The sequence below is a fragment of the Ovis aries genome, chromosome 15 (assembly GCF_016772045.2).
Source record: "Ovis aries strain OAR_USU_Benz2616 breed Rambouillet chromosome 15, ARS-UI_Ramb_v3.0, whole genome shotgun sequence".
NCBI classification, from domain to species: Eukaryota; Metazoa; Chordata; class Mammalia; order Artiodactyla; family Bovidae; genus Ovis; species Ovis aries.
In genome coordinates, this window is record NC_056068.1 from 78,319,451 (window position 1) to 78,335,507 (window position 16,057).

Genomic DNA, 16,057 nt, shown 5'->3' on the forward strand with positions numbered 1-16,057 from the left:
AAAGTGTTTTCCTCCCTTTCATAACTCTTTTCCTTCTTGCCCACAGGTTGATGTGATTCCTCATATTATTTCAATGTGCTTTTATTTTTAACCATTATTTTTTATTTATACAATTTTATAATGTTATTTTTTGAATTGTGAAATACTTCTGACCTCAATTTTAGTTCATCATTTTACTGATATTTTATCAAATTTTTAATATTTTTTCATCAATGCAATAATATTAAACATCCTTTTATAGAACTTCTATGGTAATTTATTACATATATTTGCTAAAGGATCTACATGAGATCATAATATAACTGAATATTCTGCTAGAGATATTTGAAAGGTGATATTTGACCTCACCAAGTTGAGCTTTTTCTCAATAACAATTGATATCTAGTTGGGGGCATCTGACACAAAAGAAGTCTCTTCATAGTCTCTAATCCGAAGACTTGGAGAGAAGTTGTAGAGGGTCCAAGCTACATGATCAATTAACATAAGATTTACCCTTTAGCAACAATTAACATATATATATGTAATATTTTAATAATAATTAATAAAGTGAGCAGGAAGAAACTTTTGTAGACGGTGAATCTGCTTATGGTATAGATTGCGGTGATTATTTCACTGATACACACATATCTCCAATCTCATCAAGTTGCATACATTAAACATGTAGAGTTTTTGCATGTCAATCATAATTCAATAAAGTGTTTTTTAAATCTATATATCATGAATATGTGACTTTTAAAAGACCAGAACTGTTGACATTTCTCTTCTAAACAAAATTAAAACAAAAATTCTACAGTAAGAAAAAGAAAAGACGTGACAATGAAAAAGAATCAGAGCTCTAAGACCAAAATTACTTCTAATATTGTTGAATGTTTTATACTAGTTTGTTTCTGACACCAAACATTCTCTTTGGTTCCTTGAGTCATTTTCTTACTTAATTACCAGGTATTTGTTGATTTTCTACTTTTGTCGGGAAATAGCCAAGCTTCAGTTGAATTACTTGTTCCTTACCTCATGGACATTCTATTCCAATAATAGGGAAGAGAGAAAGGGCTGGTAACAAAATATAATCACAAGATAACTGTAGAGCATATTAATTTTAACAATAACAAGTAACAAAGTATACATTAGGATAACCTGGCAGAACTATTTCACACAAGATGTTAAGAGAAGACATTTTTGAGACATGACATTTGAACTAAAACTGAACAGTGAGGCAGAACCAACTTTTGAATGACTCACCGGAAGAACGTTCCAGGATTCCGATTTCCTGAAGATGCTGTTTTGGGGTAGAAAATAACTTTTCTTTTTCCTGTCTGTTTTTATAGCAAAACTTAATGGAGCCAGTGTGACTAAATAATAATGAGGAAATGGGGACAGTAGAATCATATGATATAGGTCACAGTAAATAGCTGGATTTTATTTTAAGTGAATTCTAAAGCATTGATAAGTTTGAAGGTAGATAGGGAACATGGCCAGTTTTAAACTTTAGAAATATAACTCTTGCTGTTATGAAGATAATAATTACATAATTGAAAAGAGGTAGAAGGCAATGGCAACCCACTCCAGTGTTCTTGCCTGGAGAATGCCATGGACAGAGGAGCCTGGTGGGCTGCAGTCCATGGGGTTGCACAGAATCGGACACGACTGAGTGACTTGACTTTCACTTTTCACTTTCCTGCATTGGAGAAGGAAATGGCAATCCACTCCAGTGTTCTTGCCTGGAGAATCCCAGGGACGGGGGAGCCTGGTGGGCTGCCGTCTATGGGGTCACACAGAGTTGGACATGACTGAAGCAACTCAGTAGCAGCAGCAGAAATCATGAATAAAAATTTAAAAGTGAGTTAAGCAGTTGCTATAGGATTCCTGGTGGAAGATAATGAGCCAAAGTAGAGAAATGGAAATAGAGAGAAAATGGTATGTTAACAGCTGAGAGAAGAAACAAGAAAGCATCAGCAACATAATTCCTTGTGTGGGCTCTATGAGAAAGAGATGAGGGAATGACATTGAGATTAGGAATAAAAAATTCTTTTGTGGGGTTTTTTGTTTTTGTTTTTGTTTTTTTTGGTGACTGGGTCAGATATGGTTTTCAAATATTTGGGGTTATGATTTAAGATGGAGTGATGAAAGTGATATTATGAACTTATTACACTTTAAGTGTTTATGAGACATTTAAATATTACTTTGGGCAAGCTACTATGTAAGTCTGCAGCATGTTTGGTAAGTTAGACTTGCGGATATTTAGGAAATGAGCCCTAATGATCCTATGATAGTTTTTCATCTATTTCAAGATTTTTTCATCTGCTTCCAGTTTTTTTTTTTAATTGTAGCATAACTTCCCAATAGGTTTCTCAATCTACCTGCATCCTTTTCCACTGAGGACAACCCTGTCTTTTGAGATTCTAGTTTTTCTTTTGTCCTGTAACAATGCATGACAGGATGTTGATTCTGTGTCTCTCATGTCTCTTTTTTTTCTCAAGAAAAAAAAATTTATTGAAGTATAGTTGATTCGGGCTTCCCAGGTAGCACAGTGGTAAAGAATCTGCCTACACATGTGGGAGACTTGAGTTTGATGTCTGGATTGAGGAGATCCCTTGGAGTAGGAAATGGCAACCTACTCTAGTATTTTTGCTTATGAAATTCCATGGACCTTGTCTACTTTTTAAATTTTGATTTTATGTAATAAAATACATAATATGAGATCTGCCCCATTATATAATTTGAGTGAACACTACAGTATGGTAAATTATAGTTAAATGTATAGAGTAGATCTCTAGATTTTATTCACCTTCCTTAATGGACTTTTTTTTATACCTGTTGATTAGCAACTCCCTGTATGGCCCAACATACTACTTCTGGGCATTTATTGAAAATATTTTCCACCCAAGACAGAAAGGTAATGGTGGAGAAGACTGACAGAATGTGGTCCACTGGAGAAGGGAATGGCAAATAACTTTACTATTCTTGCCGTGAGAACCCCATGAACAGTATGAAAAGGCAAAATTATAGGACACTGAAAGATGAACTCCTCAGGTTCGTAGGTGCCCAATATGCTACTGGAGATCAGTGGAGAAATAACTCCAGAAAGAATGAAGGGATGGAGCCAAAGCAAAAACACCATCCAGTTGTGGATGGGACTGGTGATAGAAGCAAGGTTAGATGCTGTAAAGAGCAATATTGCATAGGAGCCTGGAATGGTAGATCCATGAATCAAGGCAAATTGGAAGTGGTCAAACAGGAGATGGCAAGAGTGAACATTGACATTCTAGGAATTAGCAAACTAAGATGGACTGGAATGGGTGAATTTAACTCAGATGACCAATATATCTACTACTGTGGGTAGGAATCCCTTGAAGAAATGGAGTAGCCATCATAGTCAACAAAAGTCTGAAATGCAGTACTTGGATGCAGTCTCAAAACGACAGAATGATCTCTGTTTGTTTCCAAGGCAAACCATTCAATATCACAGTGATCCAAGTCTATGCTCTGAACAGTAATGCTGAAGCTGAAGTTGAACAGTTCTGTGAAGACCTACAAGACCTTCTAGAACTAATACCCCAAAAAGATGTCCTTTTCATTATAGGGGACTGGAATGCAAAAGTAGGAAGTCAAGAAACAGGAATCCAAATTGGAAAAGAAGAAGTAAAACTCTCACTGTTTGCAGATGACATGATCCTCTACATGGAAAACCCTAAAGACTCCACCAGAAAATTACTAGAGATCATCAATGAATATAGTAAAGTTGCAGGATATAAAATCAACACACAGAAATCCCTTGCATTCCTATACACGAATAATGAGAAAGAAGAAAAAGAAATTAAGGAAACAATTCCATTCACCATTGCAACGAAAAGAATAAAATACTTAGGAATATATCTACCTAAAGAAACTAAAGACCTATATATAGAAAACTATAAAACACTGATGAAAGAAATCAAAGAGGACACTAATAGATGGAGAAATATACCATGTTCATGGATTGGAAGAATCAATATAGTGAAAATGAGTATACTACCCAAAGTAATTTACAAATTCAATGCAATCCCTATCAAGCTACCAGCCACATTTTCACAGAACTAGAACAAATCATTTCAAGATTTGTATGGAAATACAAAAAACCTCGAATAGCCAAAGCAATCTTGAGAAAGAAGAATGGAACTGGAGGAATCAACTTGCCTGACTTCAGGCTCTACTACAAAGCCACAGTCATCAAGACAGTATGGTACTGGCACAAAGACAGACATATAGATCAATGGAACAAAATAGAAAGCCCAGAGATAAATCCACACACATATGGACACCTTATCTTTGACAAAGGAGGCAAGAATATACAATGGAGTAAAGACAATCTCTTTCACAAGTGGTGCTGGGAAAACTGGTCAACCACTTGTAAAAGAATGAAACTAGATCTCTTTCTAACACCGCACACAAAAATAAACTCAAAATGGATTAAAGATCTAAATGTAAGATCAGAAACCATAAAACTCCTAGAGGAGAACATAGGCAAAACACTCTCAGACATAAATCACAGCAGGATCCTCTATGATCCACCTCCCAGAATTCTGGAAATAAAAGCAAAAATAAACAAATGGGATCTAATTAAAATTAAAAGCTTCTGCACAACAAAGGAAAATATAAGCAAGGTGAAAAGACAGCCTTCTGAATGGGAGAAAATAATAGCAAATGAAGCAACTGACAAACAACTAATCTCAAAAATATACAAGCAACTTCTGCAGCTCAACTCCAGAAAAATAAACGACCCAATCAAAAAATGGGCCAAAGAACTAAATAGACATTTCTCCAAAGAAGACATACGGATGGCTAACAAACACATGAAAAGATGCTCAACATCACTCATTATTAGAGAAATGCAAATCAAAACCACAATGAGGTACCACTTCACACCAGCCAGAATGGCTGCCATCCAAAAATCTGCAAGCAATAAATGCTGGAGAGGGTGTGGAGAAAAGGGAACCCTCCTACACTGTTGGTGGGAATGCAAACTAGTACAGCCACTATGGAGAACAGTATGGAGATTCCTTAAAAAATTGCAAATAGAACTACCTTATGACCCAGCAATCCCACTTCTGGGCATACACACCGAGGAAACCAGAATTGAAAGAGACACATGTACCCCAATGTTCATTGCAGCACTGTTTATAATAGCCAGGACATGGAAACAACCTAGATGTCCATCAGCAGATGAATGGATAAGAAAGCTGTGGTACATATACACAATGGAGTATTACTCAGCCATTAAAAAGAATTCATTTGAATCAGTTCTGATGAGATGGATGAAACTGGAGCCGATTATACAGAGTGAAGTAAGCCAGAAAGAAAAACACCAATACAGTATACTAACACATATATATGGAATTTAGGAAGATGGCAATGACGACCCTGTATGCAAGACAGGGAAAGAGACACAGATGTGTATAACGGACTTTTGGACTCAGAGGGAGAGGGAGAGGGTGGGATGATTTGGGAGAATGCCATTCTAACATGTATACTATCATGTGAATTGAATCGCCAGTCTATGTCTGACGCAGGATGCAGCATGCTTGGGGCTGGTGCATGGGGATGACCCAGAAAGATGTTATGGGGAGGGAGGTGGGAGGGGGGTTCATGTTTGGGAATGCATGTAAGAATTAAAGATTTTAAAATTAAAAAAAATAATAAAAAGAAAAAAAAAGAAGAAGAAAAAAAAAAGAAACACCTGGTGTAACAGGCAAATTTGGCCTTGGAGTACAGAATGAAGCAGGGCAAAGGCTAATAGAATTTTGCCAAGAGAACACACTGGTCATAGCAAACACCATCTTCCAACAACACAAAAGAAGACTCTACACATGGACATCACCAGATGGCCAACACTGAAATCATATTGATTATATTCTTTGCAGCCAAAGATGGAGAAGCTCTATACAGTAGGCAAAAACAAGACCAGGAGCTGACTGTAGCTCAGATCATGAAAACTCCTTAATTCCAAATTCAGACTGAAATTGAAGAAAGTGGAGAAAACCACTAGACCATTCAGATACGGCCTAATGAAATCCCTTATGACTATACAGTGGAAGTGAGAAATAGCTTTAAGGGACTAGATCTGATAGACAGTACCTGATGAACTATGGATGGAGGTTCGTGACATTGTACAGGAGACAGGAATCAAGACCATCCCAAAGAAAAAGAAATTTAAAAAAGCAAAATGGCTGTATGGGGAGACCTTACAAATAGCTCTGAAAAGAAGGGAAGTGAAAAGCAAAGGAGAAAAGGAGAGATATACCAATTTGAATGCAGAATTCCAAAGACTAGCAAGAAGAGATAACAAAGCTTTTTTTCAGTGATCAATGCAAAGACATAGAGGAAAACAATAGAATGGGAAAGACTAGAAATCTCTTCAAGAACACTAGAGATTCCAAGGGAACATTTCATGCAAAAATGGGCTCAATAAAGGACAGAAATGGTATGGACCTAACAGAAGCAGAAGATATTAAGAAGAGGTGGCAAGAATACACAGAAGAACTGTACGAAACAGATCTTCACAACCCAGATAATCACGATGGTGTGATCATTCCCCTAGAGCCAGACATCCTGGATGTGAAGTCAAGTGGGCCTTAGGAAACATCACTATGAACAAAGGTAGTGGAGGTGATGGAATTCCAGTTGAGCTATTTCAAATCCTAAAAGATGATGCTATGAAAGAGCTGCAATCAATATGCTAGCATATTTGGAAAACTCAGCAGTGACCACAGGACTGGAAAAGGTCAGTTTTCATTCTAATCTCAAAGAAAGGCAATGCCAAAGAATGCTCAAACTATCATACAATTGCACTCATCTCACACGCTGGTAAAGTGATGCTTAAAATTCTCCAAGCCAGGCTTTAGCAATACGTGAACTGTAAACTTCCAGATGCTAAAGCTGGTTTTAGAAAAGGCAGAGGAACCAGAGATCAAATTTCCAACATCTGCTGGATGATCGACAAAGCAAGAGAGTTCCAGCAAAACATCTACTTCTGCTTCATTGACCAAGCCAAAACCTTTGACTGTGTGGGTCACAATAAACTGTGGAAAATTCTGAAAGAGATGGGAATACCAGACCACCTAACCTGCCTCTTGAGAAATCTGTATGCAGGTCAGGAATCAACAGTTAGAACTGGACATGGAACAACAGACTGATTCCAAATAGGAAAAGGAGTACGTCAAGGCTGTATATTGTCACCTTGCTTATTTAACTTATATGCAGAGTACATCATGAGAAACGCTGGACTGGAAGAAACACAAGGTGGAATCAAGATTGCCAGGAGAAATATCAATAACCTCAGATATGCAGATAACACCACCCTTATGGCAGAAAGTGAAGAGGAACTAAAAGCCTCTTGATGAAAGTGAAAGAGGAGAGTGAAAAAGTTGGCTTAAAGCTTAACATCCGAAAAACTAAGATCATGTCATCCGGTCCCATTACTTCATGGCAAATGGATGAGGAACAGTGGAAACAGTTTCAGCCTTTATTTGGGGGGCTCCAAAATCACTGCAGATGGTGACTGCAGCCATGAAATTAAAAGACACTTACTCCATGGAAGGAAAGTTATAACCAACCTAGACAGTATATTAAAGAGCAGAGACATTACTTTGTCAACAAAGGTCCATCTAGTCAAGGTTATGGGTTTTCCAGTAGTCATGTATGGATGTGAGAATTGGACTCTGAAGAAAGCTGAGTGCAGAAGAATTGATGCTTTTGAATTGTGGTGTTGGAGAAGACTCTTGAGAGTCCCTTGAACTGCAAGGACTTCCAATCAGTCCATCCTAAAGGAGATCAGTCCTGGGTGTTCATTGGAAGGACTGATGTTGAAGCTGAAACTCCAATACTTTTGCCACCTGCTGCAAAGAGCTGACTCATTTGAAAAGACCCTGATGATGGGAGGGATTGAGGGCAGGAGGCAAAGGGGACGACAGAGGATGAGATGGTTGGATGGCATCACTGACTCAATGGACATAGGTTTGGGTGGACTTCGGGATTTGGTATGGACAGGGAGCCCTGGCGTGCTGCAGTTCATGGGGTCGCACATAGTCAGACATGACTGAGCGACTAGACTGATTTGATACCCTGCCAAGTTGGTGTTTTTATTTTTTTGGAAAGGATATGTCTGTTTATAGATGCAGTTTCTATTCCTGTAGGGTCAGAAAGATACCCTGGATGAAGAAATAACAATCCACTCCAGTATTCTGGCCTGGAAAATCCCATAGGGGGCTACAGTTCACAGGGTCCCAAAGAGTCAGACACAACTGAGCATGCATGTGTTCATGACAGCAGACAAGATACAGAATGCATGCAGGCATGACTGCGTTCTGAATCTTCAGAACTGCTGACGGCAGTTAGGAATTATTTGGGCTTAAAGTCTTTCTCCAAAACTCTTAAAAAATCATCCAATATTTACCAGTCTACTTGCTCAATTTGTAAAGTGTTTCTTTAAAAAAGAAATAGAACAAGACAAAAATGGACCATGTAGTTAGCAAGTTAGCAACTGGTAGAGAAAACAAGAGTCAGACACTACTGAGCGACTGAACTGAATGGAGCTAAACTGAGAGAAAACAAATGAATAAAAAAATCTCCAAGTTTGTGCATGGGAGTTGATGTTATATATAAGAATATGCATATCTTTAAATTAAATTATTTTCAAATTATAAAATATTTAATGGGTGACACAACATTTTTAAATATCCTTTTTAAAATATTAAATTGGTTACATTAACAAAAATGCCAAATGTTGCATGAGGCAGATACTAAAAAGTATTTGTTACTGATCTGAAATTTAAATGCAGCTGAATATCTTGTATTTTATTTGCAAATTCTAGCCTTACTGGATTCTAATAGTTAGATTGGTGATGATCTGTGCACTCTTTCTGCAACTATAATATCCAAATGCAGCTTTCAACTTTCACAAGTTGAAACAGACATAGAACATGTTGTCAATTCATGGGATTTTAACACCTTAATACCATACTATTCCAGAGAAACCAGTTAAAAAAAGAAATAATGAAATTTCTGTGACATAAAGAATGATCTGTCAGCGACCATAAAAGTGTCTTTAGTCAGAATCTATGAATCAAGGTGAATTACCAACATTAGGAGATCATGAAAATCAACAGCAATGTTTATCTATTCACATTTAAAGAATAATTGCAGTTTTCTGCTCTCAAGTTCCTCTGACTTTTTCCTGAGTAACGAGAATTTACGCTTTTCTTCTATCTTTCTGATGTTCCTTGAGGAAGTAGTATGGTATTTATTAAGACATTTTTGTTTAAATCATCTGAGAGATTGAAAAATTGTTTCTGCTAATTATCCAAGATATTCTGCATATCCCCTAGTGAAAAAGTGTAAGGGGCAATTTAAGGAAAGGAAGAAACAGCATAAATGATCTGTACAGCTCCGTTGAGACTTACAGCCTGTTTTATGTGTTCATTCATTTACACAGACTCAATGATTGTAGTAGCAGTGAAAATGCTACTGTATGGGCTTTAACTCAGCAAAACTGAAACAGCTCCAAACCTCATGATGTAATTGTAAATGAATCATCATCATTGTATAGAATTTTTTAAATTTATAATTCCAGTAAAAAAATAGGTAGTTGGCACTGGTGTGAAAATATATAACAATAAACAGAGGAAAACCAAGCTCAGATAAATTATGTAATTTGACCAAAGCCATGATGAAATTAAAGCCTCATCTTTAAGTGAGTGGTATACATACCCTGACCTTTAATATGACAAATCTATAACAATCATTGAAATGCAGTGTGTGTTTAAACTATAGTGCTTCCTGAACTTGGATAGTGTTCAGTACAACCCCATGGAAGGTAAACTTTAATATAAGACCGTACATGCCCTCTCATAACATTTTACCTATACCCTCATCCTTATGTATTAGAATTGAGGAAAAATCATAAACAGCTAAAGATGATTCTAAATTGCATAGATGGGTAAGTTTTGGAAAATGTGTCATTTGTTCCTAATACCTAAATCAAGATATAGAATATTTTCAGCACCACAGAAACTTCTCTAATGCTTTATAACCCCTCCACCCCTCACCTCTCCAGGAATAATGGAAATTTCCCTCATTTAACTCTACAAACACTCTCACAACTCTAGCAACTACTACTCTGTTTTCTATCCCTGAACTTATTATCCTGCTTTTAAATTTCATGTAAGTGAATCACACAACAATCTCAGTCTGGTATCTTTCACTCAGCATAGTGATTTTGAAATTTATCCATGTGTGATTTTATAACTATATGATATCCCACTGCATTTGAGTACCACAACTCTTCAAATATTGATGGATATTGTGTTTGTTCTATTAAAATGTCCAGCATAAAGAGTCCTATATAAGTGTATGTATGAGTATATATACATTACTTTCTCCTAGTTAGGGATCTTAGAATAACTAGGACATAGGTCACTGTATATTTAACTTTATAAGAAACTGCAAGATAAAAAACTTACTGTAGCATTTTACATTAGCAAAAGCTGTGCATGAGAATTTCATTTTCACCATATTCTTACCAATATTTGATGTAAAAATTAATACACACACTTATATATAAATGAACATTGGGATAAAATAATTCTATTCCCTGGTGGCTCAGACAGTAAAGAATCTGCCTGCAATGTGGGAGACCTGGGTTCAATCCAAGGAGCAAGCGTATTTTAATTTTATAGCTGCAGTCACCATTTGCAGTGATTTTGGAGCCCAAAAAATAGTCTGTCTCTGTTTCCATTCTTTCCCATCTATTTGCCATGAAATGATGGGACCGGATGCCATGACCTTAGTTTTCTGAATGTTGAGTTTTAAGTCAACTCTTTCGCTCTCCTCTTTCACTTTCATCAAGAGGCTCTTTAGCTCTTCTTCACTTTCTGCCATAAGGGTGGTGTCATCTGCATATCTGAGGTTATTGATATTTCTCCTGGCAAACTTGATTACAGCTTGTGCTTCTTCCAGCCCAGCATTTCTCATGATGTACTCTGCATATAAGTTAAATAAGCAGGGTGACAATGTACAGCCTTGATGTACTGCTTTCCCTATTTGGAACCAGTCTGTGTTCAAATCTACATCTTACGTCTAAATTTTGCCCACTGAAATTTAATCTTTCTTGATTTTTTGAATTTTTACATGTGCTAGATAAAACAATTTTTGTATATTTTCTCCCTGATCTTTTATATTTTGATATTTCTGTTTTGTTCTATGACCCAATATCTTACTGTATTACCAAAGAGATTTTTGCTATCACTGCTGCTGCTGCTGCTAAGACACTTCAGTCGTGTCTGACTCTGTGTGACCCCATAGACGGCAGCCCACCAGGCTGCCCCTTCCCTGGGATTCTCCAGGCAAGAACACTGGAGTGGGTTGCCATTTCCTTCTCCAATGTATGAAAGTGAAAAGTAAAAGTGAAGTCGCTCAGTCGTGTCCGACTCTTAGTGATCCCATGGACTGCAGCCTACCAGGCTCCTCTGTCCATGGGATTTTCCAGGCAATCACTAGGAAGAGCAAAAAGTTATCTCCCACCAGAAAAATTCCACAAGTACAAAACAGATTGGAATGCAGGAGATGAAGTGGGTAGAAGAGGCCGTGAAGTTGACAAAGTCTCAAACGAAGGTGCAGACTAATGCTCTGAAGATCTGAAGGCTGAGAAGGGAGCAAGAGAACTGAGAGCCACTCTCTGCTGTTACTTCAAGGATTACTTTAATTTTCTTCTATTGACTATATTACTCTGTCAGGAACTTAGAATCTGTCTTGAACATGGTTATATTGTGCTGTGAAGACATGTGAATATTGCTATCTTCTTCTTAAGAGGGTTGATTTGTTTCTTCTTTTTTAATTAGAATAGGAAATTAACAAGGTTTGTGGCAAACTACAAACTCTGCCTCATGGGCGATTTCATAAATATTAGTTCATTTTTTGGAGTGTGTTTTTTTTTTTTTGGGGGGGGTGTCCGGGACAAGTGAAATCCTCCAGTAACCTACGTGGCTCAGTAGGATAAATGAACTTGGCTCAGGATAAGTGAACTGGACAGCTTTTACAAAGAATGGGGATCTCATTTTCATACACTGTTTCCTTTCTGCAATTCATTGCCTAAATTTCTGAGACTATTGTCTCAAATTCTAACTTTTTTTCTTTAGATCAGAAAAAAAAACAACGGTTATTTTTAAGATTTCTATTTGTATAATGCAGACTAGAGCCTTGCCTCAAAATAAATAAAATGGGGAAAACACCCATTCCGTTAGCTTCTAATGCTGTTCAGAGTCTCCTTCACACAATGCGCCTTTCTTAACCATCTCCTCATTTACCTTAGAGTTAAAAATTACATCAGTTTAAAAGAACCGCATGAATTTGTCAGAAATCTCTTCAAGGCAGCCTTCACGTCCTTGTTCCTCAGGCTGTAGATCATAGGATTCAGCATGGGAATCACCAGCGTATAAAACACTGAAGCCATTTTATCAACACCCATAGAATGGTTAGTCTGAGGCTGCAAATACATGAAAAGCAGAGTTCCGTAGAAGACTGACACTGCTGTCATATGTGAGGTACATGTGGAGAAGGCTCTTTTTCTTCCTTCTGATGAACGTATCCTTAGAATGGACAGAACAATGTTGAAATAAGATGCTACAACGGTAATTATGGAAAACACCAAATTTGTAGATGCAGACACAAATACTACTGTTTCTGGAAAGGAAGTATCAGAGCAAGACAGTGCTATCAGAGGGACAATATCACAGTAAAAATGATTGATTACATTGGAAGAGCAATAAGACATAGAGAATACAGAAGATGAAGCCACAATAGCTGTGGAAAGGCTATAGAGGTACGTGAGGGAAACTAGCAGAAAGCAGGTCCTCCGAGACACCACCGCCATGTAGAGCAGGGGGTTACAAATGGCCACATAGCGGTCATAGGCCATCACAGCTAAAATGAAAATTTCAGCTACAATGAAAACCAAGAACATGCCTAGTTGGGTGGCACATTCATAGAAGGAGGTGGTGTGTTTCTTTACTAAGAAATTGACCAGCATTTTAGGAGCAATGACAGTTGAATTGCCAAGATTGATGATAGCCAAGTGCCGGAGGAAGAAATACATGGGGGTCTGAAGCTGAGAGTCCACGCTGGTGAGGGTGATGATGCTTAGGTTCCCTGTCACGGTCAGTCCATAGATGACCAGGAAGACAAAGAAGAGAGGGATCTGGAGGTCTGGGCGTTCTGAGACTCCTATGAGAATAAATTCAATAACTCGGGTGAAATTTTCATGAGCCATGGTAGAGTTTGGAGAGTCATCTGTTTGAGCAAGAAAGGAGAAATGGTTACAGTTTTTAAAAGTTGTATTTCCTAGGATTGCCATTAGTTGGCACAGGCAATGCCTAGGGTGAGATTTCCTGGAATCATGCTTCCAAATTATACCAGCTCCTGTATTTCTGCTGAAATTTAGTGTGTTGCTGGCTACATACACTTTTTAAATGGCAAACAAAAATTTTAAAGGGAGCATTTTAAATCACAAATATTGTACCCATCCTCTAAATTTCTCTTTCAAAGTTCCACATTCTATTATTTGCCAGTGCCAATAATATTTTGCCATTCTATGCACTCCTACTTCCTTAGGTCAAGCTTCAATTAATACTGTCATTGACGACTGTATCATTTTGACCTCCATGTCATGATTCTCTCAGTTTGGCTGATAGACAAATAACAGTCTTTAATACTTTTTGAGTAGTCAAATTTGTAATCTGAGATTATTTTTAGAATAATTGAAGAATAAGCTTCAGCCTCATATTCAATGCATTTGACATTCAGCTCTGTACAGCCTTTCTACTTACATCACCTCACTCAGCATACACTCAGCCCTATATTTTTTTCTCTTGTCCTCTGTGTACCTGCTGATATTCAAAAATACCAGTTGAACTAAGAGCAACCTAGAATATAAACATTTCTTCCTAGATTTTACTTCCTTATTAGGATACTACAGAGTTTCTGTCTTGTTAAATCAAGAAACTAGTCTGATCCAAAAATGGGTTTAAGGATGGAACGTGATGCTGGGCTTGTGGAGCCAGCTCCATTGCTTTTCCTTAGATGACACTGTCTGCTGTTTCTCTATTGTGCCCCATTCGGCTTTCAGGCCCTTTCCTCTTTCACAGAGAAGAACCAAGTGTTGCCTGGCCTGCCATCATGGGTTTTCTTGTAGAATGTGAGACACACTGAATTAGCAAAGGAATTCAGACATCTGCTACCAATCTCACCATTTTTAAGTCTTCAGTTCTGTTAAGGATTAGTCTAGTGTTTATTGACTGCATCTTCGTTTTCAGTGTCTTTTATTATTTTCTTCTAAATTTCCAGATTATTTTACCCTACCCATTCATTTTTAATTTTACTTTTCTCCTTAAGAATATATAACATAAGATCTGTTCCATTAAAAGATTTAAGGTTGAATAGACTAGCATTCTTAATTATAGGCACAATGCTGCTCCTCTCTAGAACTTATTCATCTTCCATTACTGAAATTTGATATCTGTTGATTAGCAATTCCTCATATGGTCCAATTTACAACTTCTGGGTACTTATCAAAAAGAATTGCTATAAGAATCTTAAAGAGATAGTAATACTCCGCCCGTTCTTCTTATTTTGCAAAGGATATCTTTGGTTATTTTTGACCATTCTGATGCAACATTTATATGCTTCTATTTAGGGCTAACCATTAGAGCACACAGGATAAAAAAAGTATGCAAAGATATAACTGATATTTCAATCTTCAAACCTGGTGATAAGCGTTAGGAACTACTTGGGGTTCATGGCTTTCTCCTTAACTCTTAAAACAGTATTCTATTCATTTACTAGTTTACTCAGTTAGTAAAGTCATTCCTGAAAAAAAAAAAAAGTAAGCAACCGTTAGGGAAAACAAACAACTAAAAACTCTCCAAGTTCATGTGTGAGAATTGATTCTCATATAGAAGAATATACATATCCTTATATTAAGATCATTTTCAGTTTATAAAATGTTTCATGGGTAATACATATCTTAAAGTCTTTTTCAAATATCGCATTGGATATATTTATAGAAAATTCAAATGTTATATGAGGCAGGTACTAAAAAGTATTTGTCATTGATCTGAAATTTAAATGCAACTGAACATCTTATATTTTATCTGGAAATTCTAATCTTACTGGATTTTAATAGATTAGATTGCTCATGATTTTTTCAGATATATATAACTCCCTCTGCACTTACAGTATCCACATCTGACTTTCAGGTCTCATAAATAAAATAGATGTATGACATCTAGTCACTTCATAGGTGCTGCCCTGACACTACCACAGTATTCCAGGGAAACAAGTTAACAACAACAGAAAATAATAATAATGGAGTTTTTGTGGTTAAAGAACACCTGTCAATGTCCATAAAAGTATTCATAGTCAGAGTCTAAGAAACAAGGGAAATTACCAATGTCAAGGTGATAATCAAAATCAACAATTTCTGTCCACTCATGTTAATGAAGAATTGGATTTCCTCCTCTCAAATTTCTCTGACTTTTCTTTGAGTAGGGAGAATTTATGCTTTGTGCTGTTTGTGATGTTTCCTGAGAAAGTATTAGCAGCATGTGAGTTATTCAGATCATTTCTCTTAAATCTTCTGAGAGATTTAAAAATGATTGCCTGTGTGCCTACCTATCCTCCGGGATATCTGGCCTAGACTCTAGTGAACAGTTGTAGGAATAATTTAAAGAAAGGAAGAAAACAGCAGAATGATCTTTACAGTTCCATGGAGACCCACATGGCATGAAAGTACTCAATCACTGATACAGAGCCAACGATCAAAACAACAATGAAAACACTAAAGTGCTTTATTGCAGCAAAATTGGAACAGTTTCAATAGTCATGATAAAATTGCAAATTAATCACCACCATTGCATATAATTTTTTATTTAAGTTTATTATTCCAGTAAAAATATGTCATAGGTGCTGCATTAAAAATATACCATTTAACCTAAATGAGGTGGATATTACTATTCCCAAATTCAGAGGACAC

General features: G+C 36.8%; 1 protein-coding gene across 1 annotated transcript; it reads right to left on the reverse strand.

The window, feature by feature from the left end:
- Positions 1–12,349: 12,349 nt before the first annotated feature.
- On the reverse strand, positions 12,350–13,297 carry LOC101112513 (olfactory receptor 8J3-like). The gene has a single exon (XM_004016785.3). The coding sequence runs from the start codon at positions 13,295–13,297 to the stop codon at positions 12,350–12,352; it is 948 nt and encodes a 315-aa protein (XP_004016834.3).
- Between the last annotated feature and the right edge of the window lie 2,760 nt (positions 13,298–16,057).